Consider the following 17,156-nt stretch of genomic DNA (forward strand, 5'->3'; position numbering starts at 1 on the left):
GTAGGAGAACATTGAAACTCACTATTCTGTGTCATGGACACAATGCACTTCCTTGTTGAAAAATTAAAAATTAAATTAGTTCTCTTTATGTTAAATTGGTTCCAGTCTTATCGTGAGTTCCATACATTAATAGAGGCACATAGCCTGCCCATTAAGTTCCTAAGCGAAACATGCCGTTCCCTTGGGAAACACGGCAAAATCATGATACAGTTGAATTACCTTTTGAAAAACATCAGAGAACTTGGAACAGGTGGACATGAGGAATTTTGCTCTGTCTCTGCAGAGGTAGGGACATTGTACATATCTCCCTAAGAAAGGAATAAAAAGCTCATTCAAACTTCTTTGATTTCTTGCACTCTTCCTTTCAAAAGAAGGAGATAGTGCTCTGGATAAAATTTGATTACAGCGTCTCCCTCTGTTGGAGGGGGAAAAAAATACCCATATGGAAGGACTCATTGGTCAAATGATTCCTTTCCCCGAGAAGCAATGTGATCTGTATCAGGAGTCCTACAAAGGAATTGGGATAGCTCAATGGAGGGTGTTTTTCTGTTGGTGTTTCCTCTCCCAGTTCAGCAACTGGCATTTGAGTAGAGAGGGGCTATATTTGTTAAAAAGAGAGAAAGAGAGCTCTTTGGCTCTTAGGTGATGCCACCACGTGTTTTCTGTTTGCAGACCCTTTCTGTGTGCAGGAGGTGGGCCACTGGGATTGATGAACAGGAATGACAGCTCTTGTTTGGTCTTTTCAGTGGGTGACGTGCAGATTTCATGCTACCATATACTGTGCAGCCTCTACTCCCTTGGGACAGGAAAGAACATCTATGTTGAAAGGTAATTAGCGAACAAAAGAGGCTAACACATTCAGGCTGAATGTGTCACTTAAGTCTTTAAACATTTAACAACAGCATCTTTTCAATCCAGCAAAAGCGAAATGCTCACTGAAATGGCTTGGTGATTTTGAGCCTCGGGTATGAAATGTTTACGGCAGTATAAAATGTGTTAATGAGGCTTCTGAGATGTATGACTTCCCTGGCGATAGCTGCAGAATGTATGTGGCTGGAGCAGCAATATAGCCAAGCTAAACCATGTGCTGGTGGCCAAAAAAATGTCGAAGAAATGTCTCTTTTTTCATAATCACAGTTTCCAAATAGCCTCCAGAGTCCCTGTGGTTAAAGCTTGCTGAGAAGCTCAAGGGACGTGAGGCGGTTGCTTTAGTGTTTAATGAGTTTCTGTGTGATACAGCCCTGGACCTTTACCATTCTCGGCTGTCACATTAGCTATAGTTTTAGACAAGTCCACACTTTGGAAGCAGAAATGCTATTCAATGGTGTTGAGTCTGAACAGGCAGATTTGCTGAGGTGCCTAGGTTCCTGCTCTACTCACTACCCTGCCTGGAGCGATGGAGGCCTTCGGTGACCGCCTGCTTTTCACCATCGAATGCCGTGTGTTGTGTGGTTCTGCTTAAATCCACGGGGAAGATCAGGAAGATAAACACAGTGTTAGCCAGACCCTAGACTTAGTCTTGTCCTTGGAAGACGTTTTTTCCCTTTTCTGCCTTTTTAGTCAACGATACTGAAGGATTTTGATCTGTGCTTAAAATTATTTAATCTAAACATCCCCTTGGTATCCATGCTCCATGAGCCTCCTCAGTTTATGATACCTTTACAAACAAGCCGATGGTAAATCCCCATTTCGCATCGAAACTTACATAAATTCTAATTGCAATTTCTCAATAAAGTAAAGACAGGACTTGGGCTCCTTCAAGAACTCAAGAACTGATGACTTGAAATCATGTGCTGATAACCAAACAATGTTGAAGAAATGTCTATCTCGTCATAACTACTGCTTTTAAGTAGCTTCTAGAGTTCAAGAAATCAACTGGAGAACTAATGCCTAATTTATTTTGATTATGATTTTAATTCCTTAGAGTTATGTAGCTTTCCTTATTGTTTTACATGAAATATAGATAAATAGTTCTATCCTTTAATAGGAACTGGGCAGACAAAAGTCATAACCATATTTTATACCAAATCAACAAGAAACTGAATAAAATTTTTTCTGTTTAATACAGAATTTCACTTAGGGAAGGTATCTTTACTTTCATTAAGCATTTGTGAATATTTTCTCAGTATCTTTTCTTATTCTGTCAGTTTCTATGTGCGTATATACCTACATCTATATGTGTATGTGTTTCTTTACACAATTTTTTGAAAAGCTTATGCATTATTCTCTTTTTAAAAAAGAAAAAAATTCAAAGAAAGGTCAACTCTGAAATGTCAGACCAGAAAAAGACTCTTCTTCATATGACTTTTTATATTTTATTCATATACTCACAGCGCCGTGAATATTGGTGCCTGTGTTCTATACTCCACACAGGTAGAAAGCCAGGCTTGAAGAAGCCCCTAGATCAAATATGCCCCTGTTGTCTCTCCATTAGTTAATGAAACAACTCAGGAAATAAAGATTTAAAATCCACGAGTTGTGATGCTGCCACCATTAGTGACTTTTATTTGTTTATTTTCTCTTGTATTGTGAAAGTAAGACATACTTATTCAAAAAAGAAATCAAACAGTACAGACATATGTAAAGTTAAGAGTCTGCTGTTTTCTTCACCCCAGACCACCCCACCTAGTAACAGTTTGGTGTATACCATTCCAGGTGTTTTCTACATGTGTAAGTTTTTACACATGTTAGATCGTAATGTTGCTTTGCAACTTTGTCTTGTTGGATGAAACTAAAAACTGAATTTCTTTATCATACAACTCATATTTTTAATTTATCATTTACATAAAATCATCATTAATTCTCTACTTTAAAAAAGATTAGCAAGTTTAGTACATTTACATTTCTAGCTACTTCCTATCCTTTCTTCCTTTCCTTTTTTGCTATGTAATTCCTTATAACACGTACATTTTATTTTGGAATATTCTAGAACTAATGTTCCTTGAGTTGTTTACCTTGGTTTGTATTTAAATGATTCAGTGTGTAGCCAATCCTTTTGAACTGTGACTTTCCCATTCCAAAACTCTTATTTTGATTTCTTTCTTTTTTTTTTTTTTTTTCCCCGTTACGCGGGCCTCTCACTGTTGTGGCCTCTCCCGTTGTGGAACACAGGCTCCGGACGCGCAGGCTCAGCGGCCATGGCTCACGGGCCCAGCCGCTCCGCGGCATGTGGGATCCTCCCGGACCAGGGCACGAACCCGCGTCCCCTGCATCGGCAGGCGGACTCTCAACCACTGCGCCACCAGGGAAGCCCTGATTTATCTCTTGGTTGGCCAGATTCATCATATGTAGTTGCTTCTGTAAGAGCCCTACTCTTGAGTCTTTGCATATTTTGGACTATCATCCTTTGACTTTATATGTGAACAGTTTCCGTGGTCATAATTCTCCTTCCTCGGAAGTGTATGGCCTTTGCTTCTTTGTGTTCTGACAGTGTGTGTTCCTTGGATCCGGTAATTTGTTCCCCACACACGTGACTTTGCCGTGGGAGGGGAGAAGCTGCTGCTCACTGGGTTCTTTCTTTGGTCTTGAAGCTCATTCACTTCACTACTACCGTGTCCCAGGGTTGGCCTTTCTGTATCAGCCCCTGCACTTCTTCTCAGAACTTAATATGCCCCCTCCGTCTTCAGAATTAGGTCCTCATTTATTTAACGAGTCTTTCATTTTATAATATTGTTGTTGGGTTTTTTGTCTTAGCTGTTGTTCAAAGAGCGAAATTATGTGTATTTATTGGCTTTTTCCTTAACCTCCCACATCTCTCATTTTCTCCTCAGTAACTTTTAGCTAATTGTTCTTTTCTGAAACTATCTCCGTGTTAATATCCCTTCTTATATTCTGTGAAGGTAGAGAGAAGTTTTCTGGTTTTTCCTGGACAATTCTTCCTCTGAACTCTATTTCTCATCTATTTCTTGGTCATTAGGTACATTTCTAGTTCTCAAGAAGGGAAAGGAGTACTGTGCATGTATGATGCATGTATGCATGTGTGTGTATGTGTGTTCAGTGGAGGAGAGTGGACAGGGCTGAAACATCAGGCAGCTTCAAAACCTAGAGGCTGACTGAGAACTAACTCTTTCTCACTGTATCAGCGGTGCCTTTAGCCCTAGGAGTCATCTACCCTTATCCTTTGGTGTCCTTCCTCAACCAAAGTAAACAGCTGATGCAGATAAGAGGTTGGTGAAATTCTTGGTGCATCCTATAGAATAGGGCTTTTGCTTAGTGATTTAATGTATGTTTCTTCTCTACTTTAGAGGAGTTGAGGCAGCAGCAACAAAACAGGTTACTTCCCACTCTTTCACTCTACGTCACCTCCACTGGTTCTCCAGGCCAGGCGTCCAGGTCATAGTTACGGCAGATGGCATGCACACTCCTTCCTACTCTGGTCCTGCCTGCCACTCTGCAGGATGGAACCTGAGTCCCACACACGTCCAACAGGTCTCCCAGGGCCTGCTCACACCCTTAAGTCTCATTGTTTCAAGCAAAATTCCTTTCCTGGGCTCCTCAAAATCCCCATATTCACTTCCAATGATGTCTACACTCTGCTCTAGGTCAGTTTCAGCATCTTCACTTGATTTGGTCCATACTTTGCTGGATATACTTTGATTAATTGATAGAGTATTTGATGGGGGTGCATCAAGAAAACTAAGTTTTGTAATTAACTGCATTGAGCATTGACTCTCCATTTTATTTCAAATTAAAACTTTATTTTTGCCTTCACACTTTAGAAATGTTTATATCTTCCTTCCTGCTTTGCCCCCTTTGACCAGTTTTGTTCTGATCAAACATGGCTTTCCCTAAACCACTGAGATTACTAGTATTTCTATCTAGGACCTTGCTCTGCCTCCACTTTCTGCCCCTGTGCTACGTGTTGCTTCCTCTCCTTAGCATCCTCTGGAATTTACATGAAGGAACTTTCAAAATTGCAAAGCACCAGATATGTGCAGGCATAATTATTATTACCATGATGACTTTGTCTCTGCCTGTGTCCCGGATGATAGACAGTTGAAAAGCAAGGTCCCAGTCCATGGAAATAAAATTGAGAGGTCAACTTAGGAAGTAACAAGAACTGAAATACAAATTGAACCAAAGTGAAAAGGCGGAAGGGAGGGATAAATTAGGAATTTGGGATTAACAGATACACACCACTATATATAACATAGATAAACAACAAAGACCTACTGTAGAGCACAGGGAACTATATTCAATATCTTGTAGTAACCTATAGTGGAAACAAATCTGAAAAAGAATGTATACATACACCAAATCACTTTGCTTCACACCTGTTACATTGTAAATCAACTATACTTCAACTAAAAAAAAGTAAATTGAACCGTCTAAATCAACTATACTTCAACTAAAAAAAAGTAAATTGGGGCTTCCCTGGTGGCGCAGTGGTTGAGAGTCCGCCTGCCAATGCAGGGGACGCCGGTTCCTCCCCCGGTCCGGGAAGATCCCACATGCCGCGGAGCGGATGGGCCCGTGAGCCATGGCCGCTGAGCCTGCGCGTCCGGAGCCTGTGCTCCGCAACGGGAGAGGCCACAACAGTGAGAGGCCCGCATACCGCAAAAAAAAAAAAAAAAAAAAAAAAGTAAATTGAACCGTCTTCAGTCTGTCAGCATTGACCAAGTATATGAAAAATACTGTTCTAGGCAATAAGAGCTAAGGCAGGGGGTGGGTGGGTAGGGGGAGAGTGAGTTTCTCTATCCACTGATAAACTCTTCCAGTAGATCCTTTAGTTGCCATGGAACTGTTTCTGTAGCCCTTGCTCTGCTTGGTCTATACCCACACTGCCCCCTGGCGGGGGGCACTAATGATCCGAGAAGCATTTTAACAGCAGGCCTTGGCCAGGCTCAGTCCCCCTTGGACCTGGAAGACCAAGGTCATTCACTCTGGTATTTCACAGCCAGGAACGTTAATTGACAGACTCCTGGGCTTGTATTTCTTTCCTTTCGTAACTTAACTCTTTATTTCCTTTTCCTCCTCAAAAGGCAAGACTAATGAGAGGAAATGGGGTATCTCTCCTCACTGGCTGGCCCCTGGGGTTGATTAAAATGCAGAGAATGTTGACTGAAAAAACAGCCCCTGTGTGTCCTCATGTTTGATGCGTACAGGCCCTCACTCTGCTCAGCTGTCCCTGAGGGTGTTGGCCTCTTCTCATGCCTCTCCACCACCACCGTGAGCATAGCAAAGAAGGGAGGGGATGGGGGAAGAAGGGGTGAAGAGAAGGGGAGGTGGGAGAACAGGCCTGGCCAGGGCCTGCTCAGAGGTGAAGCAGCTTTGCAAAGCTTCCTGGAGAGGAGGCCTGGTCTCTGCGGTCTCCACAGCCCCACTGCCTCCCCTGCTTTCTCCCTCCACCACTGATGCAGCCTCCAAATGGAGCCGGGCAGCACACACAGGGCCCAGGGGGGGCTGCTGCTCTGTCTCCAGAGAAGACCTGGATGGGGCGAGTTAACAGTCAGACCTTCCACGGAAGGACAAGGCTGTGCTGTTAGCTGAGAGCTGCTTGTCCGGTTGAGGGCATTCTTGCTTGCTAGAGGCTAATTTGAAAGTTATCTGCTCAAATACTTCATGGCCAAATAAACTGTCAGCTGGTCCCCTAAAAGCTGAGCCCAAGAAGAAGATACAAGATAAGGAATAAAACCATATATATTAATTGTCTTTGAAAGTAATGAAAAGATCTCATTTTTCATAAGTTTGCTAACTTGGCTGAGATTGTGTGGGGATTCCAAGGGACACACAGCTTTCTACCGATGCACTCACCCACCCTCTCCCTCCTTCCTCTCTCTGGTCCAGTAGATTGCTCTGGCATCTCAAGCAGAGCAGTTCTGTGAACCCCCAGGCTAGCCCCTGATTCTACCCCAAATAGTCCTGTCAAATCAGTTTTTCAGGACCAGTTAAGATCACATTTTTAATCCAGCTCAAATGTGTATCTTCCTGTGTGCTATAATGAAGTTGCAGGTTGATTTTAATCCTTATAATTAGACCATAAAGACGTGTTATTTTGTCATACTGCATCAGGGTTCTATGTTTCCTTCCCGCATTCATTTCACCACCTGGAAGCCAAAGGCCAGGGTTAGGACTACCTCACCCCTCAGTAAACAGTGACTCCCCTAGCCAGCCCCCTGCCTTGCCCCATAGTAAATGCTTGTTATCCCATCCAGAGACCCTGCAGCTTTGACATTCTTTCTTCTTGGTGCTGCTGGAATTGTTGGCTGTTGTCGTAGTGAAAGGTAGTTAATGCGGTCTTAGGTTTGGGTTTTGGTGGGAGCTGAAGGGAACCCCGAGAACTGAATGCCTTCCTGTTTCCACAGAATTGCAGTAGTAGGTTGTTTGCTCTTGACTCCAAGTGTGCCCTCTCTACCTGGCGGTTTTCTCCACGATGATTCTGTAACATCCCCCAAGATGCAGCCTGACACCCTCCACTCCCAAAGCTTCTGCTACTGGGCTTCATATACACAGTATCCACGCTCAGTTTGAGTTACCAGTCACAGAGGAGGGCAACAATCCTGTAAGCCTGAACCCTGTAAGCCCTTCCAACTCTTCATTATCGACCTACTGTCTGCATTTTCCATTAGATATCTTTGTATCACAGTCTAACAAAGGACTCACATTATTGGTTTATTTGAAGACATTTTTCCCCTTGTTTGGGAACTGACATCACTTGTGTAACTCACAAGGTGGGCATGTAGTCTGTCTGTGATTGAATGCCAGTGAGTGGCAGAGAAAAGATATTGATGGGTGGAAACCAGATGGCTCTGGTCTCCCATTCATCAGAAAGCAATAGATGTCAGCCCCCATATGGGGCCCTTCTAGCCAGCACTATCACTGTGTCATCTCACTAGCAGAAAGGACCTGCGGGGTTAGAAAGTACAACTCCAAGGCTAAGCCCAGGTCTGCGAGGGGGAAGCACTATTTCAGTACTAGCTCTGCTTTGACCAGCTGGTGGGCTGGTTCCCATCCGTTATTCTTGCAGCCTTGGTTATCCTGCAAGGAGCACAACGCCTCTCAGCCGGAGAACGATTGGGTTGGCCAAAAAGTTCGTTCGGGCTTTTGGCCAATCCGATACAAATCTGAACTAGGAATCCCAAGCATTTTGGGGTTTTTTTTGTTTGTTTTTTGTTTTTTTTGCGGTACGCGGGCCTCTCACTGTTGTGGCCTCTCCAGTTGTGGAGCACAGGCTCCGGATGCGCAGGCTCAGCGGCCATGGCTCACAGGCCCAGCCGCTCCATGGCATGTGGGATCCATCCGGACCGGGGCACGAACCCGCGTCCCCTGCATCGGCAGGCGGACTCAACCACTGCGCCACCAGGGAAGTCCAGCATTTTGTTTTTGACTGATTGCTTATTTCACAGAAGGACTTAAAAGCCAGAGCTTAATACATGGTGGACACACAAATGTTTGTGGAAAAAAAGAGAAGTAATAGGTGTTGGAGCTCTTTCGTCTAAATCAAGCAATGTGTTTTAGGACCTGTCGTTTCTCTCGCAAAACAGGCTTTTAGTTTTGTGTCTTATTGGTGCTTTTGGCCCATTATCTACTGTTCCCACTGGTGGACACAAGCTCCAGTCACAGGGAACAGACACAGAGAAATTACACAGAAGATTTCAAAACATTCTGGGAACCAGGAAGATCCGATTCAATTTGGATGCCAGCAAAACTTGCTCTCAGAGATGCTGGGAGAGAAGAACAAAGCTACACAGTGTATTATATCACCTTAGTTGCTTAAGAACTAGGTACCAGGGAGTGAGACCATTGTAAACCGTTGGTTAGTGTCCAGAGAAAGGTGAGGGAGGGGGAAGAGCATGCAACCTTGCTGAGCCTGGAGCCCAGGCTGTCCAGGGGAGCCATCTATGGGGAAGTGGCCCACCAATGCATGGGGCCAGCATGGGGCTGTCACCACTTCTAAATGGACTTCTTTGTTTCCAGGCAACGTCCTGCCCTCGGAGAATGCCTGGCCTCACTGGCAGCTGCCATACCAGTGGCCTTCCTGGAGCCCACCCTTGACTGCTACAACCCACTCTCAGTCTTCAACGCCAAAACCCCCAGGGAGAGGTCTAGTAAGTATCATCCCACAGAGGTCATCACTGATGTGCTTGAAGAAAGCGGCGGGAGGGAAGGCCACGCAGGCAGGGACGGCAGCCTGCAGCACTGTGGCTGGTTCATGTGGTCTGAGAGGGGCCGGGAGGTCAGAACTGGCACCATGTGGCACGTCTCCATCTTGCTGGAAAAGTGGGCACAGGCAAGTACTTTGTTAGCGCTAGACTTTGATTTCATCTTCTGTAAAATGAGGAGACAGTGTAGTTGATTTCTAAATCCCCTGCATCCTAAAAATTCAGGTTCTCCTGTCTGCCCTGGTCTCCGTTCTCTTTCTGCACCTGGGGATATGACTGCCCTTTACAGTTCCTCTCCAGAGTGTCAGTGGGAGGGGCACAGCTACACTAATAACCTCGTTACACTCTTTTTTTTTTTTTTTTTTTTTTTTGTACCCTAACAATTTGGCAGGTTTTTTTTGTTTTGTTTTGTTTTGTTTTTGCGGTATGCGGGCCTCTCACTGCTGTGGCCTCTCCCGTTGCAGAGCACAGGCTCTGGACGCGCAGGCTCAGCGGCCATGGCTCACGGGCCCAGCCGCTCTGCGGCATGTGGGATCTTCCCGGACCGGGGCACGAACCCGCGTCCCCTGCATCGGCAGGCGGACTCTCAACCACTGCGCCACCAGGGAAGCTCTCGTTACACTCTTCAAGTCCACAGACAGGCCGTGTTTCCAAGGATGATAACCACGTGTTCTCCATCTTCGGGGAAAATAAAGCAGAGAAAAACACGAGAAGGAACTGAAATTCTACAAGAAAGAGAATTTGACAGGAGTGTTGATGCACTGAGTTCTAGAACAGTGGTTGGCAAACTCTGGCCACGGGCCTAATCTGGCCCACTGATTTTTGTAAATGGTGTTTTATTAGAACATGGCCACACCCACTCATTTACAGGTTGTCTGCAGCTGCTTTAGCACTGTGTAGGGGAGGAAAAATAATTTTCCCTCTACCCTTCATCGTTCTTGGCTGAGAACCCCCCCACTAAAAAAAGAATGACAGGAGAAAAACAAACTTTTACTTATGTACATATGTGTACATAAGGGAGCCCCACAAAGGTATGAGACTCAAAAGCCAGCCCAACAATTGAGGCTTATACACCATCCTGATCTAAGGAAAGGGTTCGGAGTCTGAGGCTTCAAAGGGGGTAGCAATTCATGGGAAAGCGAGAAGAGGAAGGATTTGGTAAACAGTTTGCCCTGCCATGCACGTGAGTCTTTCAGATGAAAAAGTAATCTCGGGCAAGAGCTCTCTTCTGGTACAGGCACTTGTATCTAAGGTAAACTTTCTTTATAAATGCAGATTTTCCTTACAAAAGAGTAACTCTGTTTTCAGACACTCTCCTGGGTCTGCAGTTTCTTAAAAATAATCAGCTCAAAGTAACCCCTCTGCCAAAGGGGCATATTTGGGGGTGGCCCATTCTGTTCCCCTTCAACTGTGGTTGAGTAGTGGCAGCAAAGACTGTCAGACCTGCAATGGCTAACATATTTACTGTCTGACCCCTTTATAGGAAAAGTTTTCCCACCCCCTCTTCTAGGATAACCGAGAACTGGAATCCAAGGCAGGTGGTAAACCTGCTTCTGGAGGGTAGACGAGAGAGTCCCCATGTATGGATGAATTGTGATCCTGCTGAATGGCAATGGATTAGAACAGAGGAGCTTCCAGCAGGAACCTTGAATGAAGCTTGGACTCCAACTGGAAAGAACTACAATGATTTGATGCGACATGAAGCAAAAATTACCACGCCATGGGTCTGATCAATATTAAGAAAAACAGACCCCAAAAAATCATAGTAAACCATTTCTAACCAGAACCTATCCTATTCAGAACCAGTATTTTCTTAAAATATTGATACACAGTGCCAGCAGATGACTAGACTGTGCATCAATTCCATTTGCTTCAAGCCCCCTTTTCAAGCTATCATGGGTCCTAAGGGTTCTAGGAGAGGAAAGGTTCCTGTCACACTTTTCTCTGTCACCACTCTTCTTTCCGTCTAAGGATCCAGAGTACTAATAAGCCTTGGTGCCTTTATTCTCACTTGCTTTCATTACTTCAGATAAAAGAAGCACATGAGCCCCAGAAAGAATGAGCAGGACAATTTAGACAAGACTGTTTAAAGTTCTCTTCCCGAGCTGGAATACAGCGGAGACTAGTGTTCTCAGAGCTCGTCGAGAGAGAAGCACTGCCAAGATGCCTCCACGTTCCAGAGTCTCACGTGAAGTCTCTCAGTTAATTCCCCAACCTCCTTAGCCTCATCTCACCCTTCCTCCTCTTTCATGGACTAGGAAAAATATAGTTCCAACCTTGTTTTTCTCTGCCATCTCATGATTCCGAATGAGTCACATCTTGCAGCTAAAGTAGAAGCTGAACAACTGAGCAGGCTTTGGCAAGGTTGAGGAAGGGCTGTGACATCTGTAGGCAAAAGCCAGCAAAAATGTTGCTCCCCAACTCCAGAGGGACATGGGTCCAGTCATGACAGTCCTGGATACTTATACGTTTATTCTGCTCCAACTGTGATTCAAGAAAAAGTGTGTGTCTGTCTGTGTATCACCAACGTATAGAGCTTGCACCTTGGGAAAGAGAGAGACCTACTCTGCTCTTGAGCTCCCAGAGGTAAGCCTGCGCTCTAGAGCCTGCGAGCCACAGCTACTGAGCCCACACGCCACAATACTGAAGCCCACCCACCTAGAGCCCATGCTCCGCAGCAATGAGAAGCCCGCATACCGCAAGGAAGAGTAGACCCCGCTCACCGCAACTAGAGAAAGCCCGTGCTCAGTAACAAAGACCCAAGGCAGCCAAAAATAAATAAAATCAAATCTTTAAAAAAACAAATGAATCAACAAAGACTGAATGCTGACCGTGTGTATGGCTGTTGAAAAGTAGAGTGTACGCGAATATTTATTCTGGGATAACCAGGTTTGCCTGGAGCCAGAGAATGACTGATGGCTTGATGGACTCTGAGAAGGTAGACTTCATTCATTATACAAAGTAGGTGGCCTGAGGGACCAAGGAGGGAAAGGAATGTGACAGATGATGTGACGTGACAAATGATGTGAGTCTTTCGTTGAGAAATACAATATGAACTGATTTATGAAGGCTTCAGTCAGTTGGGCATCTCTATTAATTACCAGTTGGTGTTTTGCCAGCAGAGTTACTCATATTAGGAACTCTTCTATCTTGTAATGTCCTGGAGCATTTTCTGACTCATCCAAAAACTGGAAAAGGTTTAATACTGTTATGTGCTAGATAAAACTAGATAAAATCTTTGGTTGTGTGTGGTAGTGGTCTATTAATCAGAATATTAGATTGACCAAAACATCCTACTCACCAGCCAGTTTACTTCCCAAATCCTTATTGGAAAAATCAACCAGAGAGAAAGGAGGTCCAGTTTCCATGTAAGCTGTCTGCCTATACTACAGAGACGGTGCTCTCTGATGCTGTCTTCTTGAGGGAAGAGCTGCTTGGTGAAGAAAATACTACTTTGGAATCTAACTCAGTGGTTTTCAGACACTAGCACGTATTAGAATCATTCAAAAGGCTTGCTAAAGAATGCCAAGTCCTACCCCTAGAGTTTCTAATTCAGTAAGTCTGGATGCTGAAGGTCCTAACAAGTTTCCAGGTGATGCTGCCACTGCTGGTGGGAGGATTTCACTTTGAGAACCATTGATCTAGCAGATGAAAGGCCAGTGTGTTCTAATGGTCCCCTCTTACATTCTTGTGTCTGATTCTAATAGGACCCAGCTGAGCTGTATTTCAGGTCGATAACTCAGCAGCATTCATTCTGCGGGTTTATTATGTGGCATTTGAAGAACAAAACAACACGTAAATCACAAATGTTTCTTCCCCTCGAGGACCAATTACACATAAATAACTTTTAAAGGCCATTGTAGTGACTCCAGTGAAGCAACCTCAAGCAGCTCTGTGTTTCTCTTAGGTAGGAAAAAAAAGTGTCCATGATGATGTATTCCCTGTGTGACATTTAAACACACACACGGCCTGAGCCTTCTCACGTATAATTTTACAACAAACAGTTGTAAACTTCAGTTGCATCTGTGGCAGTTGGCATTGTTCTGTGTGCAGAGCTTGACGGTAGAATGTTTGACTGTACTGTTCGTACCTATTGATTCTGACACTGTATGTGTCAAACGATTTTGTTTGTGAGAGTCTCCCCAGACCCCCATGTTGATGTCACCCCCGATTCTTGCTGCTCTGCAGCAAGGTACAGGCTGGACTTGTTCTCTGCAAATGACCAGCATTGGCGGTGGATCGTGTCTAACCTCTATAATTCCCTTACGCTGTAAATCATAGGAGTTCGATGTTCTTTGGCTTTCATGCTACTAGTCCTTTTGGACTGTCTGGATTTAAAGGACACTGGTTCACTCCTAACTTCCAAGGAAGAGAGATCTGTAGCCTTCTACCTGCCAAAAGGCCATACCGATAGCAACAGAAAATCACAGTCAGGGAAAGGGTGTTAGCGCCTCACAGGGCCTGCTCCGTAGCAGGGAGGCTCTTCCGAATCGTCCATCACCGGGCAGCTGCACACCATCTCCTAGAACCACTTGTAACAGCTACTGAGGCAGCCAGGATTATTCTGGATCTCTGCTCCAGGCAGGACAATTATGACAGAAATCAAGACAGTCCCTTCAATTGGCCAATATTCCTAAAGGCCAAGGAATTTGCTGTGGCCTCTTATTCATTAACCCTTCCATTCCTATGGACTTAAAATCTAGAAAAGAGAGAGACTTCACACCAGCAGTAACCCCATGGCAAAGGGCCTGCAGGCACAACCCAATTCACTAAACGTCACATTTTATCTGAAGTTTCTGCTTTGTCCTTTGAAATTCATGAGAACTTTACACTTTACTCCTAATATCAAAAAGAATTTCCTCAAATCTTCTAGTGGATCTAATAGGCTCCACTAGTGGATCTAAAATGCACCACATTTTCCTGTTGCTTCTCTGACTCCCTAGCCCCCCTGGTGTCTGATGCTTCGGCCCCACTGTGAGAAGTTTGGCCTGTAGGTGGAGTCTGCAATGAGCTGCCTCCCAGGCCCAGGTGGAGCCTGGGGGCTATGACATAAATGGACGCTCTGCAGAGCTTTCTGCTTGTGCTTCTTTTCAGCCATGCCCCGCCCTGCCACTCAGAGCCCTTGTTTCCGTCTCACCCGTCAGGAACCTCAGGATGTTTCTGCTCTCTCCTCCTGTCTTGGAGGGAAAGAGTGTCTTTTGCCTTAAGAAGGACAAGACACATATCCCCTTGGCTTCTTCTTTTTGCTATTCTTGTATCTGACAACATTTAATGTTGAACTCTGTCATCATCTCATCCTGTCTGTCCTCGTTCAGTGAAGTGGCCTTAGTCGCTCAGTGTGAGGAAGAGATAGGGCTGACTCACTAGTCCTTGCACATAAACCTTCAGAAACAAAAAGGTTTAAGCGAATGACAAGAGGTCTTGGCAAAGGTTCCTTCAGGTCATCGATAACTTCTTTTGTAAATGCAGAAATCAATGTATGTGCAAAGTTTTCTTCCCCGAAATTTCAACTGGATGGAAGGTGTTGTCTCTGGTCCAGCTGAAAGAATCTCTGATGCAAGATGTTTCTTTTTCCTTTTTGAAACAGTACAGACATGACACAGGTGACCCAACCACAAACTGGCAACTCAACACCGATGGGTTGCTTTTCTCCTAGCCCTGCCTTTCCTGCATGCACTGAGGCCAAGATGGAGAAGCAAGAGACTGACTGTATCACAGAGAAGTCTTATGAAGTGTCCCTCAGCCATGTCTCTGTTATGCTCCTTTAAGATTCAGTTTAAGTGTTCTAACCTGAATATGACATCTAGAAGATAACCCAGCCTCTGGAAGCTTCAGTCTTTACAAAGGCAGCAGGAGAGCAAAAGCTCCCCTGTATCCAGAGCTTTCTTGTTTGAGGCTCTGGGGTGGAAAATTATGTCTAAAGACCAAAGGAGGGGTGAACAGAGAGAGAGAAGGTCGCACTATTTGTGCTTTTGAATTACTGTCCCTTTATTCTTCCTGTACCCTCTCGGTCAGTTCTGGGGATGCCAGACACGGTGGAGGAGATGTGCCCTGACATCCCCCAGCTGGAAGGCCTGATGAAGGAAATCAACGACCTGGCCGAGTCAGGGGCCCGGTACACGGAGATGCCCCACGTCATCGAGGTGATCTTACCCATGCTCTGCAACTACCTGTCCTACTGGTGGGAGCGGGGGCCCGAGCACCTGCCCCCCAGCACAGGGCCCTGGTGCACCAAGGTCACCTCTGAACACCTCAGCGTCATCCTGGGCAACATTCTGAAAATCATCAACAACAACCTGGGCATCGATGAGGCCTCCTGGATGAAGCGCATTGCAGGTACCACACATGCCTTTCCTCCCCGGCCCCGGCCCCGGCCCCAGCACCAAGACGCCTGGACTCTCTTTTCTTCTCTTAGTCTGTCTTTAAGCTATTCCCCCTCCCCGCACTTTGTTATTTAACAGTGAAAAGAATTGACTTATTCCCCTGTAGAGCTTCCTGGAGCAAATGCTCCTGCCTAACTCCCCAACTAATCCAGGTCCCTCGAATCTCCAGGAAGCCCTTCTTGATAAACTCTACCCGACTCCCATGATCATTGCTTATTTGTTTTTGGTACTTAAGAATTCCATTTGCTCCTACGGTAATAATTGTCCATATTTTCTCGGTAAGTGATCCTGCGTGTTTTCCACACGTACAAAACTCACTCCCATCTGGGCTGTACTGTAAGTTTCTAGCGTTTGTATTTCACTTTATGCTTCCTAAGACGCTCTCTAACTTAGGTTCACAGTAGCCTCACTTGGAGTTCCGTCTTGTTTTGTATTCCTCCTTGCATGCAGTAGGCTCTTAATGAATGTTGTTAGCTGATTTTCTGCTCCTGAAACAACTCCAAAAGAGGAGAGCCTTGGAAAATTAGTGACCACACTTTCCACAGTCAGGAAGCCATGAGTATTTTAGTGTCCTCTGTCAGAGTAGAGTTGAGAAGACAGAAGCTAAAGCAAAGTCATTGCCTTTGATGGACCTGCGGTTTTGATGGACCATAGCTGTTTCACCCCTACAATCTCCTAACCATAAAACACAGCGGTGGGATCAGTGGTAGCTATTAGCTTCCTGGACAAATGAGCAGATATTCCAAGGAAGAAAACTTCTACCGCCTTCCTGTCTCTGAAATGAAGTTCAAATTATAAATACTTTGGGTACTGATAGCTCCTAGACAGTATAGACCCCTGGGAACATACGAGTAGATAAAGTTGGCGTTCCTTTCTTACCTATTAGCCCAGGAATATTGTTAACCCTAAGGCAGTTTGTTGAGGAGCTCTAATTTCTAAATCTGGATTAAGGGAAGGAAGGTAATGGAAGGATGGTCTCCCTTAGCTTCCCCAGAGGTGCAGTGGAAAGATGTCACAGCACCCTGATGGGAACTGAACGTGACCTGTTATTTCACAGGTGAACCCAGATCTCATTCAGTTAGGCCACTTCATTCCTGGTGCCTAAACAGAGTCCATTTTAAATAGCAACCTCAAATCAGCCATATCTGGAACAGCCATTCCGATTCCAGATCCAGAGCAGAAATGCAGCCCGGTGAAGGCTGGAGTATGAAACGTGAGCCATCATGGTGTTGTTTCGACCTGTTGGTTAATGCTTCTCAGCAGAGAACTGTTTTTGCCTTCTCTTTCTAAAACAGCCGTATTTATGAAAGCAAAAAATAAGGTAAAGTGAGATTAAAAAGAAAAAGTGCTGGATTATAGGCTGTTTCCAGTTGAAACGCCCTACATGAAAGAACCTTTGAAATACACAAAATACGCAATCAATGCACTTTGTGAATGGTTCATGACTCTTGAGAATTTTATTTCACTTATCTTTAAATAATTACTCTGATTCTCATCTTTATTATGGATTAGACCAATAGGATATTCCATTTAAGAAACTCGATGAGACATGTAAGTTTTCTCTTTCTCTTCAAGAAGGCTGGAACCATAGTCCCAGGACCCACTGATCTCTTGTTTCTGCTCATCGACTTCTAGTGGCCACCCCAGTCTGCCTCTCAGTTTATTATAGATG

General features: G+C 44.8%; 1 protein-coding gene across 1 annotated transcript in view; it reads left to right on the plus strand.

Annotated features, from left to right (window-relative positions):
- RYR3 (ryanodine receptor 3) overlaps positions 1-17,156 on the plus strand; it is a 381,491-nt gene that overhangs the window by 296,182 nt on the left and 68,153 nt on the right. The window contains exons 64-66 of the mRNA XM_024732458.1: positions 747-828; positions 8,917-9,047; positions 15,117-15,437. Coding sequence (XP_024588226.1) covers positions 747-828; positions 8,917-9,047; positions 15,117-15,437 — 534 coding nt within the window. The remainder of the gene's footprint in view (positions 1-746; positions 829-8,916; positions 9,048-15,116; positions 15,438-17,156) is intronic.

The sequence above is a fragment of the Neophocaena asiaeorientalis genome, unplaced genomic scaffold (assembly GCF_003031525.2).
Source record: "Neophocaena asiaeorientalis asiaeorientalis breed wild unplaced genomic scaffold, Neophocaena_asiaeorientalis_V1.1 scaffold119, whole genome shotgun sequence".
Classification (NCBI taxonomy): Eukaryota; Metazoa; Chordata; class Mammalia; order Artiodactyla; family Phocoenidae; genus Neophocaena; species Neophocaena asiaeorientalis.